We start from the raw sequence: 15,800 nt of genomic DNA, 5'->3' as shown, positions 1-15,800 counted from the left end.
TAAGCTACATTTAAAAAAAAAAACCTAAACTATCAAACTCAATGGTTAAAGAGACAGTTCACCCAAATATAAAACATTTACTCACCCTCAGGTTGTCTGAAACCTGTATGAATTTCTTTCTTCTGCTGAAAATAAAAAAGACAGCTGCTGGTAGCCATTGACTTTGTTAGTTTGAGAAAAATACCATGGAAGTCGATGGGAACCAACAACTGTTTGACCAACACATTCCACAAAATAGCAGAAGAAAGTAGTAGAAGAAATAAATACATACAGGTTTCGAACAACCTGAGGGTTTAATTTTGTGGTGAAACGTCCCTTTCACTAAGCAGTAGAAACAACAAAACCAAATTTTCCAAATTCTGAACAAATCCTACTCAAAGCGTGCAAAATGACTCTGGAATGCTTCCACTAATAATCAATGAAGCTGTCAGTTATACTAGTAAACCTGTATAGCTGCAGTTTAGTATGAGCCTTCATTCCTGTTATAATCAATGCAACTGTCTACACTCAGAAAATCTCGTATTTACACACCGACTACATCTTGTTTGCTGCAATAGGCTTAAAAGTTTTATTGCATCTTGATTTTTTTTTATTCAGCCAATTGTGCAGTGGAAATCAAGCAAGAGTCACAAAACCGTGCATGAGGAATATACAGTGTACCTGGGCTCTCGAGACCCGTGGACACGACCTCCTCCACATTACTACCGTTCAGACTGGCTCTCATGATGCGGTCCAGTGTCACGTCTGACCAGAACACCAGCTCTTTGCTATGATGAAAGTCCAACGCGATGGCGTTTTCCAGATTATTCAGTAACAGCGTGTACTCTGAGCGGTGCGGCAGAACCTGACGGATATCAATCCGATTCGCAAACAACAAAACCGGTTCTGGACCTGGGAATAGAAAACAGTTTGTATTAAACTGATCATCTAGGATCCAAAACTCAGCCGATTGTTTCGCTGCTTTCACAGAAGATACTGAGCCTCACCCAAAGCTTTGCAGCTGCGTTTGTCGGGTCGAAGCTCGTAACCTTGCACACACCAGCAGTGAAATCCTCCTTCCATGTTGGTACAGCCTTGACTACAGTAACCTTCATCTGCACACTCATCAACATCTGCATTCAGACACACATTTATTAGTCCGTTTGACCTTCAGGAAACTAACTAGGTAGAAACCGAGAGATTGCAAGAAAACTTCACATTTAACTGAGAACTTGCAACAATATCGAACAACACAACGGTGAACAAAGCAGAAAAGTATAAATATACAGTCAGTTATTTATACCATAGGGAAAAAGAAGTGTGATTATTTGTATTGAATGTGTACATGTAGATATGTCGACTAATATACTAAAGCAAATGTAAAGTGTACTTGAATATAATTTTAATCGTAATGTTTTATTCCATTTTTTTTTATTTAAAGTTAATGTATTTCAAAATGTCCAAAAACTGCAATTCCTTCATTACAAATCTGCAATTGTGAAAATATTAAAAAACATGTCATACAACTTACAACAGAAGCATATTTTATGTTAGGTTATCAAAAATGCTTGTCTGTACATTCAGTATTTCAAATACAATAGAATAAACTATGAAAGATGTAGAAGAGGTCCTACTTAAGTGGGTCAAAAAAGCTAAATTGCACTTAATATAAACTATAATACATTTCCATTTAATTGCAATTAACATGCAGATAAGTCCATTTGTGATTACCATCAAGCAGGAAAAAAACAGAGAGACTTAATATATAAAAACCGTGGCATAAACTCTTTCATAAAAATAAAAAGAAAAGAAAACTTTCTTTTCTGCTGTCTTCTCGTGCATTAACTGTCCCTTTCCCTCCTTGTCTCTGGCCTCACCTCTGCACGTCTTCCCGTCCTGAGTTAACGTGTAGCCGGTGTGACAAGTGCACTGCACCAGACCTCGAGACATCTGGCATTTCTGCGAGCAGCCTCCATTGTTAACACTGCAGTTCTCTTCACTCGACTTGGAGCCTATAAACACACACGGGCACACAGTCGAATGTTAACAACGAAAAGAGGAGGGAATCCGATGCTTTCAGTGGAGCTATGACTACTCATCTTCTGTTATATTTCACATATTTTGTACTAATTTGCAGACTCACGACAGTCCTGGTGTGGATGCTCATCAGTCCCATCTTCACAGTCCTTGACGTCATTACAGACCTTGCGCTGACCAATACAGCGGCCGTTTCCACACAGGAACTGATCCGATGCGCACGGAGGAGTTTCTGAGAAACAAAAGGAATGTAAAAAAAAAACACATTGTACAGCATGTAGGTGCATTCATTACTGGATCTTATAAATAATCTAAATAATTCAAAAAAATATATTTTATTCGATCCATACTAAGTCCATTTTGGGCTGATTTTGGGAGAAATGTAGCACTGCATCACTTGCTCACCAATGGACCCTTTGCAGCGAATGGATTCAATCCATTCTGTTCAATGAGAATCCAAACAGCTGATAAAAACACAATAATACACACCACTCCAGTCCATCAGTTAACGTCTGGAGAAGCCAAAAGTTGAGTGTTTTATAAGACACAAGTCCATCAAAACTTAAACTGCTGCTTTTCTCTTCACAAGACATGTTGTGGATTGCTTGTGGATTATTGTGATGTTTTATCAGCTGTTTGGACTCTCATTCACTGTAGAGATCCACTGCTGAGCAAGTGATGTGATGTTACATTTCTCCAAATATGATGAAGAAACAAACTTATCTACACTTTGGATGGCTCGAAGGTGAGTACATTTACAGCAAGTCTTTGCTAAGAGATAAAAAGTCTGTATTTTCTTTTATATTCCTTACCGGTCTTTTCACAGCCTTCTTCATCACTGTTATCAGAGCAGTCATCCTCCCCATCACAGCGCCAGGACAAGCGCACACATCGACCAGACGTACAGCGAAACTGATCAGCCATGCACATCGACGTACCTGATGGTGAGAAAGAGGAGTGTGACAGATGGGAAATCCACTTTTTTTTGTATTTGTAACCCACATACACACAAATACTACAATAAACAGCTACTCACTGCAGTTCTTTTCATCTGATTGGTCATCACAGTCGAATTCTCCGTCACACCTCCAGCCTGCATTGATACACATCCCACTGCTGCACATGAACTCTGCAGAACGGCAGGGCTGGTGCGAGGCTGCGTTCACACACACACACACACACACACACACACAAACACACCAAATCAGACATACACACACTCATGAAACTTATCTGTACAAGGAAATCTTCTTGAATAACCCTTGTGATAAGTACACTTTACCATACCTTTAAAAACAGTACTTATGGAAATATTATATACTGTACTTTTTCGAATGTATCTAAGAATAAACTGAATGTAATGTGTATGTTAATTGCAATAAAAAATTAATTATAGATTAAATTATGCAATTAGATTAATTTAATTAAGTTGCAATTTAGAACATTTAAAATATATAAACTTTTAAATAACACTACAGTTCAAATTATAATCAAATACCTTACAGTATTAAAAAAAAACAATTCCAACATTAAACTAGCATGCCATTATAAAAAATAAATGACACATTTTATAGTAATAACGGTTTTCTGGTAAAATATTTTAAATGAAACAGCATGTGTAAAATAAGATGGTGTACTTCAAAAATTGAGTGTATATTTTTAAGTACTGTATGTGCAGATAATAAAATAATTAAATAAAAAGCCACTTTAAGTACTCTTGAAGAGAGAAATTTTCAATCTTAACAATTACACTTAAAATGTGCAATTTGTAACAGCTGTAAATTACAAATTGTACTTTAAAAGTACATTTTAAATCAGTATGTTTTAATATTTTATTTCATGCTTTAAAGTAAAATTTGATGTGTTGTTTAATATACAAGTTTCAATACTTCATTATAATTTTAACTCTAGTGTGTTACACGATATTACATTTAAAATATTTTAAATGCACTTCATAATTACAAATGTCTAAAACATAATAATTCATGACATTATCATAAATGCTTGTCAGTATATTAAGCAGTATTTTAACCATATTTCTAAGACAACAGAAGTAATTATGAAATGACATATAAAGATGTACTCAAGTCCTACTTAAGTGCGTCAAAAACACTGCATTCAGCTCACTCTCAAGTACATTCTTTTAAAGTATATTATTTCCATAATTATGCTAAAGTGTGCTTTTTCACAAGGGAGGGTGAGAATTAACTCTAATGAGTGTAAGGCAGAGAAAGAAAAGAGGCATTTTAAAACAAAGAAAAAAAGTTTTAAGAGAAAGAGTGAATGTTCCTTACAGCAGTCCGACTCATCAGACCAGTCCCCGCAGTCGTCATCTCCATCGCAGTGGTAGATGTCCAGGATGCAGCGGCCGTATGCACACTGAAACTCCTCAACACTGCATGTGGCCGTCATCACGTCAGACGCTGGAGAGAGAAATGATGTAATGTGATTTACACACCCACACACAAACACCTGCAAACAATCCAACGAATACCTCTCAACAGCCATTTGCAGTAAATAAAACAAACAATAACAAATATAGCATAGGAACAAATACATTCATGAGTAGCAATCATTGGGATCCAAGCATACTGTATGACAAAAAAAGGTGTAATAGACCACAATTTCCCAGAAAAGTTCATACTGTTGCTGATCAGTTACGGTAAGTTTCTTTTCTCAATTTAAGTTATCAGATGCTTTATTAAAACCAAAATCTCATGAACAGTTTTTTTGCTTTCAGGATGTTGCAATGTAGCACTCAATGGTTTTGTGAAATTTTATTACATTCATGTCAGAACATTTTTGGCTGGCTACTGCAAAACATAAATAGGTTATAGTTGTCAACCAGATCAACAGTATACATGCTCAGCTTAAGAATGAGCAGAAATTTAGGAAAAATTAAGAAATATGACTAAAACAATTTTTTTTCTTTAGGTTTACCAATATGACAATTACATGACTTGATTTGGCACAAATTTTGATTCTACATATACAAATTGATCTATAAATTCAGTTTAGAGGCACGCAATAGATGGATGCATTGATGGACGAATGCATGATGAATACGTGAATGGATTTATAGATGGATGGATGCATAATGGTTGGATGCTTGGATGGATGCATGGATGATTCATCAAAGATGGATGCATGATGGATAGATAGGTAGATGGAAACATGGATGCATGACTGATGGATGCACAGATGGATAGAAACATGGAGGAATGGATGCTTGATAAATGGATGCATGATACACGAATGGATGGATGCATTGATGGATAGATAGATAATGCATTATGAATGGATTATTGTATGGATAGATGATGGATGCCTGAACGGATAGATGGAAACATGGATGCATGTATGGATGGATGAATTAATGGACATATAATGGATAGATGTGTGGATGAATAGATGGAAATATGGACGGACGGATGGATGGACAGAAACAGAGATGTTGATTTGACAAATAAGTGCACTGAAACACAAAAATCAACTTACGGCAATTCTCTTCATCGGTTCCATCTTTGCAGTCGGTGTCTCCATCACAGTACCAGTGTTCTGCGATGCAGCTTCCGTCCGAGCAGCGGAACTCTTTATCAGAGCACTTCCTCTTATCTGGACACACACACAAGCACAAAAAGGGCTTGAGATTCTTGGAGTGTGGAGTATTTACTGGTAGTGGGATCAAGATTGTTTGGCAGAGAATTTTAATCAAACTTATGAGACATTTCAAATGAACACATAAACCCCAATTCCACCCCTTCTGGAAAAACCATGATGAACTGATTAGACAACCTTGTGTGTAGCTAGCAAGCATATTGTTTGCACAGATGTCATTGCTGCAAGTGCAGGAATCTTAATGCATTTTATTAAAAACAAAAGAGTTATTTGTAACGTTATAAAGGTAACTTGGTAAGTGTCAGTTTCTTTCATAAACACAAAAATGCCATAGTGTTTCCAAACCTTTGAATTGTAGTGCATAAGATTAAGTCTGATCTTGCCTAGGGCACCAAATGATCCAATACACCCGCTGGATTCATTATTGAATTTCACTTAAGTACAAAAAAAACTATTTAAATAGTACGTACTGTAAGATGCAAGTATGTATGCATGTAATATTAACTGCAATTAGATGAAAATGCCCTACAGTTTAAATGCAGTTAGCTGGACTTTAAAGTGCTTTTTGACCCAGTTACTCTAAGTAGGACTTAAGTACATCTTCATATGCAATTTCATAATTACTTCTGCTGTCTTCGGAATATGGTTAAAGTACTGCTGAATATACTGCCAAGCATTTACTGTAAAATAAAATATAATGAAGTTGCAACATAAAACATTTATGCAGTGGGCGGCAGGGGCTCAGTGGTTCATGTAGGTTGTCTACAAACCGAAAGGTTGGTGGTTCGATCCCCGGCTCCACCTGACCAAGTGTCGAGGTGTCCTTGAGCAAGACACCCAACCCCAGCTGCTCCCGACGAGCTGGATGGCGCTTTGCATGGCTGACACCGCCGTCGGTGTTTGAATGAGTGTGTGAATGGGTGAATGTGAGGCAACTTGTAAAGCGCTTTGGATGGCCATGTGGTCTGTTGAAAGCGCTATATAAATGCAGTCCATTTACCATTTACCATTTAAAATCCCTTATCTTTAAATTTAATACTGAATAGTCAAGTACTTTACATGTGCTTTACTTTAGTCAACACTTACAGATAAGTGTACTTCTTTAAAGCACAACTAAAGATTATTAAAACTATAAACATTAATCTTTAAAACTTTTAATTTGACAATCACTTTTTAAGAAACAGTCAAGTGTACTCTAAGTATTCCTTTTATTTTATAAATATTATATCATCTGCAAAAACTTTTAACTATACTCTTTTTTTTTTTTTTTCTTAAAGTGCACATTCAACAAAATTAAACACTCTTTTTTTCAAAACAGGACATTTTGTTATTTTACATCCAAGGGTGTTTTACAGGGTGTGGTTTTACATTGGACATGCTAAACATTTTGCAATGCTTTGTCTGGTTTTGTGTGGTTTTCTTCTTTTTGTTTTGCTCTATATTGCTGCTCTCTCGGAGCACTGGCAGGTCCATGACTAAGATCAGCTGATCTGAAGTTCAATAAAGGATGACTGATTAGAGCCCCACACCTCCGTCATGTAAGGCATGCCGAGACTAGGTCTCAACACTTAAATCATCCTGAAAGAGCTATATACATCTCTAAATGATCTCACCGCACTGCTCGTCACTGTTATCTCCGCAGTCATTGTCTCCATCACAGTACCACAGGCTGCGGATACAGTATCCATTCTGACAATGAAACTCATCCTCCTCACATTCTCGTGGAGCTGCTCAAAAACAAAAATTATACAGATGTTGTAAATGTTGATGGGTTAAAACAGATTACACATTTTCACATTTGCACTTTTTTTCTGTTTAAAGGAATAGTTCAGCTGGAAATTAACATTTGCTGATGTTCTCGCCCTCAGGTCAACAAGATGTAGAGGAGTTTGTTTCTTCATCAGATTTGAGAAATGTAGCATTGCATCACTTGCTCAGCAATGGACGCTCTGCAGTGAATGGGTGCCGTCAAAATAAGAGTCCAAATAGCAGATAAAACATCACAATAATCTACATGTAATCCACACCACTCCAGTCCATCAGTTAATGTTTGATGAGGAGAAAAGCTGAAACCAATCCCTCAAGACGTTTTAATTTCAAACCACTGGTTCTGGCTAAAATATAACTCTTCGATCCATAATATATCTTGCTTCAGTAAACAAGTAATCTAATCTGAATCAGTAGAGAAATCCGCACAGATTTACAAGTGAAATGGTCCAAAACAGATCTAAATAAATATGTGGCTGGATTTTGATGACTGAAGGAAGTGTTGTTATTATATATAGACACCTTGAGAACAATATTATAGATAGAAGACTCTTAATGATGGACTTGCTTCTTACAAGGACGCAGCTTTTCTCTTCACAAGACGTGGTGTGGATTACTTGTGGATTATTGTGATGTTTTTATCAGCTGTTTGGACTCTCATTCTGACGGCACCCATTCACTGCAGATCATCCTTTGGTGAGCAAGTGATGTGATGCTACATTACACCAAATATTTTCCCATGAAGAAACAAACTCATCCACAGGATCATCTGAGGGTGAGTACATTTTCGGATGAGCTGTTCCTTAAAGTTTTGAGAGTTCATGAATATATTGTCTATACATTTTGATTGTGCTCCTCAGCATCAGTTACTCAAGCAGTGCTACAGAAGAAGCTAGCGACACACTGCAGCGACTCAATCCAGTGCACTGGTGGCGCTCAAAGCATTTTACTGAGTCCAATAAGGGACTCCAGAACAGCAGAATAAATGTGATGCTGCTTGCATTTACACCACCCGCTGCGCTCCACACACACACACACACACACACACACACACACACACCAGTGTATTTCTGCACTACTGCACTTTTACCCACCCAAAACAGATGCACAAAACATATTTCTCAAACTGCAAAGCACACTGGAAAAACAAAGAGCGAATGAACGCCCTCATGCTTTTTCCTGATACCCCACATTTTATAATACAGTATTTTACATGATGTTTAACCTTCATGCACTTTTTTTCCCACATTTGTACTTTTTGTTCTATTGTCCAAAAAAGGTGCATTGTGTTTTGACAGTTATTTTGTAGTAAAATGCATATGGTTTCATAAAACATTAGATAAAATCATCTCACTTGCACAAAAATGTAAAAACATGAATCTAAATACACAGGTCATGCAGCAGTCATTGGACTATTTTACCACGTGCCACTAATTCACAGATGAAGTGTGAATTATCACACGACGCTACTGATATATTAACTGATCACATAAACCAAAACGACAGACAGAAGCAGAAAGAGAGATGTGTGTAAGAGAGGAGGCAGTGTGGTGGAAAAGAATGAAAAATTAATGACAAGCTTATGGCAGACAGACAGACCCCCCATCAAGACAAGAGCCTCAAGAGTACAGCGCTGAGAAATATGGGTCAGATGCAAAGACTACTGTTGCTTCGGGTTTTTTTTCACAGTACCTCCCAGACAGACATACTGCTCCTCCACTGCATTCAAATGTCTTACAATGGTAAGGATTGCTATGAAACTAATTCCATACAACTTACAGCATACAAAAGACATTTATCAACTTTAGCAAGGGATGCTAATATGGATTAGACGTGAAGGAAAATAATAAAGTGCAGGTCAAATATTGAATCCTCATGTTGTGTTTTGGTCATTTTGACCCAGACAGGGTTTCCTTTTTCCCAAAAAATGCTAACTGATGACTAAAACTTGTTGATTTTGCAGACAGAGGATACAACAGTTTTCCAAAAATGTTCTAAATTATAAATGTATATATATAATTTCTTTTTTTTTTTTTACTTGTTTTTGTGATGTTCCTAGTCACAAATGAAACAGTATACAAAAACTGGCTATAAATGTATTGTAATTACAACATATTTGATTATATTTTTATCAACTTGTTTACTTTCAATAAGCACAGGTTTAGTACTTCTTTTTGGACCTGACTGACCCTACTGATGGTCTCATTGACATGAACTCCTCAGTTTTTGAGTGAATACTGCCAAAACATACCCACAAATAAAGCTTTTTGACTCAAACATTGAAGTGCACAAGCTCAGATCAATGAGGCCAAGGAGAAATCAATGAGAAAACAGGTTGACCATAAGATTGAATCAAATATTTGGTGATAGTTTAGTCAATGACTACCAATAACTGTTTGGTAACCAACATTCTCCAAAAATCTTATTTTGTTGTGGAGGGTGAGTAAATGATAACACATTTTTTTTTCATTTTTTGGGTGAACTATCCGTTTAAGGGTACATTAATAATACATGCCACTTAATAACAAATGTACTGGATTTGAGATACATGCTTGCATCTCCTGCTTTTTGTTGTCAAAGTGTCAGTCAATAATGACCGTCCTTGAGCAAACCAATGAGGAAGGTGTCATAAAATAATTATAGCATAATTATTTTATGATAGAGCTGCTGTTCTCATGCACTCATCAATGTAGACACGATGGCAACTTCTGAGGTCAAGATTTTCCACTAAATAATATATATCATATCAGTTTGTTTCTTACCAAACCCCATCGAATGCTTTCAGAGCACTAGAACATACAGCACGAGTCTTAAACATAATTTTGTAGCTTGAAAAGATGGTTACTATCTACTGCCATTGTATGGACAAGAACAAGCGTTTGTCAGATGGTTTCCTTTCGTGACTAAATTTATTTTTTCTTGTGATTTCCTGCTCTTGGACTAGCTACATGAAAACACTATTCTTAAACATGCATGTATATTAAACGTGTTCACAATGTGAAAGAGAATTGCTGTTCAGCACATCAGAAAGAGACAACAAAACAAACAAACATGTTTTTCATATCTAAGATACAAGACAAAATAAATGCACAAGTTTACTCACGACAGTCTTGTTCATCGGAGTCATCCTCACAGTCGTTGTCTCCATCACATAACCACGAGCGCCGGATGCATTTACCGTTATCGCAGTGAAAGTCCAATGTTGAGCATGTGGGCAATACTGAAGGAATGGAGGAAAGCAAAACCAGTTAACCAAATAAATAAAAGACAACTTTTGACATTTTGAATGATAAATAAAATAATGCAATTATTTTAATGCTATGTTTTATTATTATTATAAAAACCTACTAATATTTATAATAATTATTATAAAGATGAGAATAGTAGTCTGCATTGTTATAGGATAAAATATAATGCTACGTAATATAGTGTATAATTCCTTGCCTCTGTGGAATACTTGATTCTGATTGGTCAGTCGTGACATTTCGAGGTCTGATATCCCTCTATAACAACCGGTAAAAACTAACAACACAGGCTGATCCGCTTAATAGTAGGTCTATCAATTATAATTTTTTTTTTCTCATATTTGTCGAATTGAAAGTAAAAATTATTTGAAAGCATTCTAATTTTAAGTGTTTGTTAAGGAGGCAGCCTTATCAGTGGTGCAAGAGATGCGTTGAGGATGTAAGTGTCGGTTACGCCCCTGGACTTATTATATTGGGTTTTCCCTCCACATGTGTTCTGTGTCCCTGTTAATGAGTTATTCTATACACCTGTGTTTCCCCAATTATCCTATCTTTATAAGCCTTAATCCTTTCAGTTTGTCTGTTCTTGTATGTCTTCCTTGTGCTCTATGTTTCCCATTTGGATTATCAAAGTTTGTGAATTCCTTGTCTCCTCATTATTTGACTCTTTGTATAGTGTGACAGAAGAACCAACCTAAACCGTTTACTGCTTATTTCCCCTCTGTTTTTCCCCAGTGTTTTTCTTTCCGTTGTGTCCAATGGATCCCGCCCTTTGCCCGAAATACATCCTCCTCCTGCTGAAGCAGTGGGAGAAATCGTTTGAGCCCATACCAGACTCCACTGGGTACTAGCAACTGACTCTACTGGGTCCAGCCCTCCTTTGTCCTTGGTTCCCTTGTCCAGCCCTGAGGGGGCTTCAATTCCTCCAGTGCCCGCTCATCAAATATGACCACCCTCCCACCCGCTACAGGCTCCTCCACCGCTGTCATCAGGCAGCCCCTCTGCTCGCCCTAAGCCCACCATTTTGGTGTTGTGGGCCCTGTGGTACCACCATTCTCCTGCGTCACCTTGTTCGAAGTCTCCTTCACCTCCACCTCCAGCCTCCGAGGCCAGGACACTTGCCCGGCCTATAGAGCCAGCAGCACCACCTCTGCTCCTCCACCATCACCTCTGGACTTCTTTCCTCCGGCTGCACCGCGTCACTCCATCCTACCGGCTCCATTGGGCTCCTTCCTCTTGCTCCAGCTCCGCCGCAGTTCTCCGGATCTTTGCCTCCACCTTGGTCGCCAGAGCCCTCGGCTCCACCATGGCTCATTGGCTCTCTGTCTCCACCTCAGGCTTCTCCTCCACCCACTCCACCACCGTTGGTGGTCAGCCCCCTGGAGCTGGCAGCCATTCCTCCTCCATGGCTCCCTCCCTCCGTCAGCTCCATCATGGGTCGACGTCACCGCTGAACTCCTCCTGTTCTAAGCTCCTTCTGTATCCTCCCTCCATCATCTCCTCCCTGGACCTTTTCTGCCAGCCCCCTCCCGGATATTGGTCCTCCTCCTCCTGAGCATCCTCCCTAATTCCCGACCACTCCCCTCCCCATATTGTTCCTAAGGAGCGAGGACACACCTTCCAGGAGTGGGGAGTAATGTCACGCCCCTGGACTCATTTTAGTGCATTTTCCTTCCACATGCATTTAGTGTCCCTGTTAATTAGTTATTCTATGCACCTGTGTTCTCCAATTATCCTATCTTTATAAGCTCTAGTCCTTTTTTGTTGGTTCTTGGATGTCTTCCATGTGCTTCGTATCCCATTCGTTTCCATGGATTATTAAAGACTTATTTTGTGAATTCCTCGTTCCTGGCTCCTTAACTCCTTGTGTAGTGTTACAGTGTCTCTGCATTTTAATGTTTTTGTCAGGCTATCCAGTTAGATTGTAGCGTTTTTAACACTAGCGTTGTTAATTGCAAATATTGCGTGAAAAGATAAGACCTTGTTTATGTAAAAACTGAAAGTGACGACATGACATACAGCCAAGTTTGGTGACCCATACTGGGAATTCGTTCCATACAAATGCAGCTGCTTCCACTTTGCAATTTCTTTTTTTGTACACTTTAATGGATTGTAAGAATTTATGGAAGTTTGGAGAAAGAAACTCCTCCTGAGTCTTTCTGTGTCCCCAGGCTACGCTAGAGTTTACTTGATCGGAGAATTGAGAAAAGGCCATTGTTAGGGTGGCGACGAGGGTGATCTTCCTGGTGCTTGTTCTGCACCTCCTGGATTGAGTGTCTTCTGTATGGCCCTGTAGGTGAGGATACGCTCAGCTGAGCATAATCACCCTCCACAGGGTCATACAGTCCCGTCAGGAGCCCTTTGTGAGGCAAAAAAGATTGTGTCACTGTAGATTGATGTCGGAGGCATCCTGAATCTCCTGATGCACAGCCAGGAAATTCCTGAACCCCTTTTACACAACACTGTGAATTCAGGTCAACAATTCCTTGTGAAAAGGAGAGGAGTGCTTTATTGTCCTGAATGTGAACTTGTAGTGTACTTCAAATATTAAAAGTATATACAAAAAATAAAATAATAATATTAAGTTTAAGCCATGAAAGTGTCTCTTTAAGTCACTTTAGCACACTTAAAAATTGCACTTTGTAATAATGTCAAATTAAGTTTTACTTTTTAAATCATTGTTTTAATGATCATTATTTTAATACACTTAAATCGGTGTGTTGACTGTAAAGTACTTGATTATAATGTATTTGAAATGTATAATTTCAAATATTTTTAAATGACAAGTTTCAATAGGAATAACATTAACATATGAAAAATATAATAAAATAAAATATATACATTTTATTGATTGTGCACTTTGTGCAAAAATAAAAGAATAGTTTTCTTTGCAGATACTACAATATAAGGCAAGGCAAGGCGATTTATATAGCACATTTCGTACACAATGGTAATTCAAAGTGCTTTACATAAAAGAAAGTAAAATAATCATGAAGAAAAATAACAAAAATAAAACAACTTTTTAAATGATTAAAACATTTAAAAACAGTTCGAAAATGATTTTACATAAAAAAATAAAAAAAAAAACAGTGAAAATATAGTGTAATCAGTTCGGACATTGCGCAGTGCTCATTCAATAAATGCACAGCTAAACAGATGGGTTTTGAGTCTAGATTTAAATGTGACTAGTGTTTTAGCACATCTGATCTCTTCTGGAAGCTGATTCCAAAGGACATTTAAGTAATTATGAAATTTCACAAAGATGTACTTAAGTCAAAAAAATTAAAAAAAGAAAGAAGAAATCTACAAAAAGCAATTAAAAAACCCTCTAATTGAAATTAAAACATAAATAGATAATTTTTTTAAAGTACACTAAAGTATGCTAAAATCGGCCAAATCTGAAAATTATCGCAAGAATTGCATATACATGTTAAACAAAGCTGTGCTGCAACTGCATTATGTCCGAGAATCATGTTACTGTTTTATGGAGTGTGAAAACCCCAAAAACTCTACAGCTCTTGAGAGAGATTTCCAAATGTTTCAACAGAGAACCTGTTTAACAATGGAAAATGCATGTGAAACGTGCTCAACACTGCATTAATTGAAAAAAGGGTACTCCAGCAAACAAATCATCTTAGAATGAGTGAACAAATAGTTTGTGCATCAGTATGATGCAACTACATTCATGAAGGTATGTGTTTAGAGACTCACTGCATCCATCTTCATCGCTGTGATCTCCGCAGTCATTGTCACCATCACACTGCCACTGCGCCGGGATACACGTGCACTCACCAAACGCACTGACCGCACATGTGAAGTGATTTCTTCCACACGAGCATTCGGCAGCACCTAAAACACCTACAAAACACACAAACACAAACATATCAGGTCAGCTATTTCATGAATAATATGTAATCCATAGAAAAGTAACTGTAATCCGATAATGAACATTTTAAAATATAACAAACTAGTTTAGGGATGCAACGATTATAGATTTCGTTAGTCTGAGGAATAATCACTGTTTCACGATTTACATTTACATTTAGCAGACGCTTTTATCCAAAGCGACTCACAAGTGCCATGACAAGTCTCAGTTAGTGTAGTACAGAACGCATAGCCAGGTTTTTTTTTTTAAATGAAAGACAAGGAGGAAAATTGCTAGTATTAGTTGCATAAGTGCTGGCGAAAAATATGAATCTTTAGATGTTTCTTGAAAATGAGACTCAGTTGTACGAATTGAGATTGGGAAGCAATGTGGTCTGTGAAGCTTAACTGATGATCCATCACAACTCCTAGGTTTCTGGTTGTCCTCGAAGGAATAATGGTTGACAAATCCAGCTGTAATTCCAAATCCAAGTTGTGATGAAGCAATGGGTTAGCTGGAATCACCAGGAGTTCTGTCTTTGTAAGGTTAAGCTGAAGGTAATGGTCATTCATCCAGCTAGAAATGTCACTCAGACAGGCTGAAATGTAGATGGAGAAGAGAAGTGGTCCAAGTACTGCGCCTTGAGGAACTATTATCGCAATTATTAAGCATTCATTAATTTTAAAATTAATGTATAAAATATGTTGTGTCATGTTAGTTCATGTTGTTAAATTTATTCTAAAATTGGTTGGCTGAAAGTCTGTACAGATATATTCTAACACATGCTCTGATAACGGCACTGTAATGCATCCACAGCCTGCATTTCAACAAAGGTGCAAACAAATAATAACAACAACAATTTCCTACAAAAACAATTTCTTTTCCCTCCAATTTTTCCCTTTTCCCTCTTCCCACTCAGTCTGGGATCTGAAGTTCAAACCATGTCACTAGCCACAAACAGCAGGGGTCGGATTCACGAAAATCTTCTTAAGAAATAAATTAAGAAATCTCTTAAGATAAATTCCACAAAGTTTATAAGAATGTTCTTAAGTGCAACTCTTGAGAAATTCTTAAGTCCTGTAATATATTCTTAAGAACATTTTTTTTTATTCTTTCAGTTATCTGAATGAATACATGACACACTGATAAACTCACACTATTGTCTTTTTTGCATTTCCTGCAGATTAACCTAAAAATCATAAGCACGCACACTATGTTTGTTTCCGGTATGTGTGTCTGGGGCTTCTACAGCGAATGTGTCCTTTGCATTCATATGCACTGAATACTGC

The 15,800-nt window shown here is 37.5% G+C and overlaps 1 protein-coding gene across 3 annotated transcripts in view; it reads right to left on the bottom strand.

The window, feature by feature from the left end:
- The window catches only part of LOC113051721 (low-density lipoprotein receptor-related protein 4-like), an 84,904-nt gene that overhangs the window by 36,126 nt on the left and 32,978 nt on the right, over positions 1-15,800 (bottom strand). For all 3 annotated transcript variants that reach the window (XM_026215706.1, XM_026215704.1, XM_026215705.1), the window contains exons 2-12: positions 14,358-14,504; positions 10,505-10,621; positions 7,248-7,361; positions 5,515-5,631; positions 4,311-4,439; positions 3,053-3,172; positions 2,829-2,954; positions 2,123-2,248; positions 1,857-1,991; positions 987-1,112; positions 661-891 (exon numbers count right to left, since the gene is read on the bottom strand). In XM_026215706.1, coding sequence (XP_026071491.1) covers positions 661-891; positions 987-1,112; positions 1,857-1,991; positions 2,123-2,248; positions 2,829-2,954; positions 3,053-3,172; positions 4,311-4,439; positions 5,515-5,631; positions 7,248-7,361; positions 10,505-10,621; positions 14,358-14,504 — 1,488 coding nt within the window. The remainder of the gene's footprint in view (positions 1-660; positions 892-986; positions 1,113-1,856; positions 1,992-2,122; positions 2,249-2,828; positions 2,955-3,052; positions 3,173-4,310; positions 4,440-5,514; positions 5,632-7,247; positions 7,362-10,504; positions 10,622-14,357; positions 14,505-15,800) is intronic.

Source organism: Carassius auratus, chromosome 32, assembly GCF_003368295.1.
Source record: "Carassius auratus strain Wakin chromosome 32, ASM336829v1, whole genome shotgun sequence".
Lineage (NCBI taxonomy): Eukaryota > Metazoa > Chordata > Actinopteri > Cypriniformes > Cyprinidae > Carassius > Carassius auratus.
This window is presented reverse-complemented; position numbering and strand designations above follow the sequence as displayed.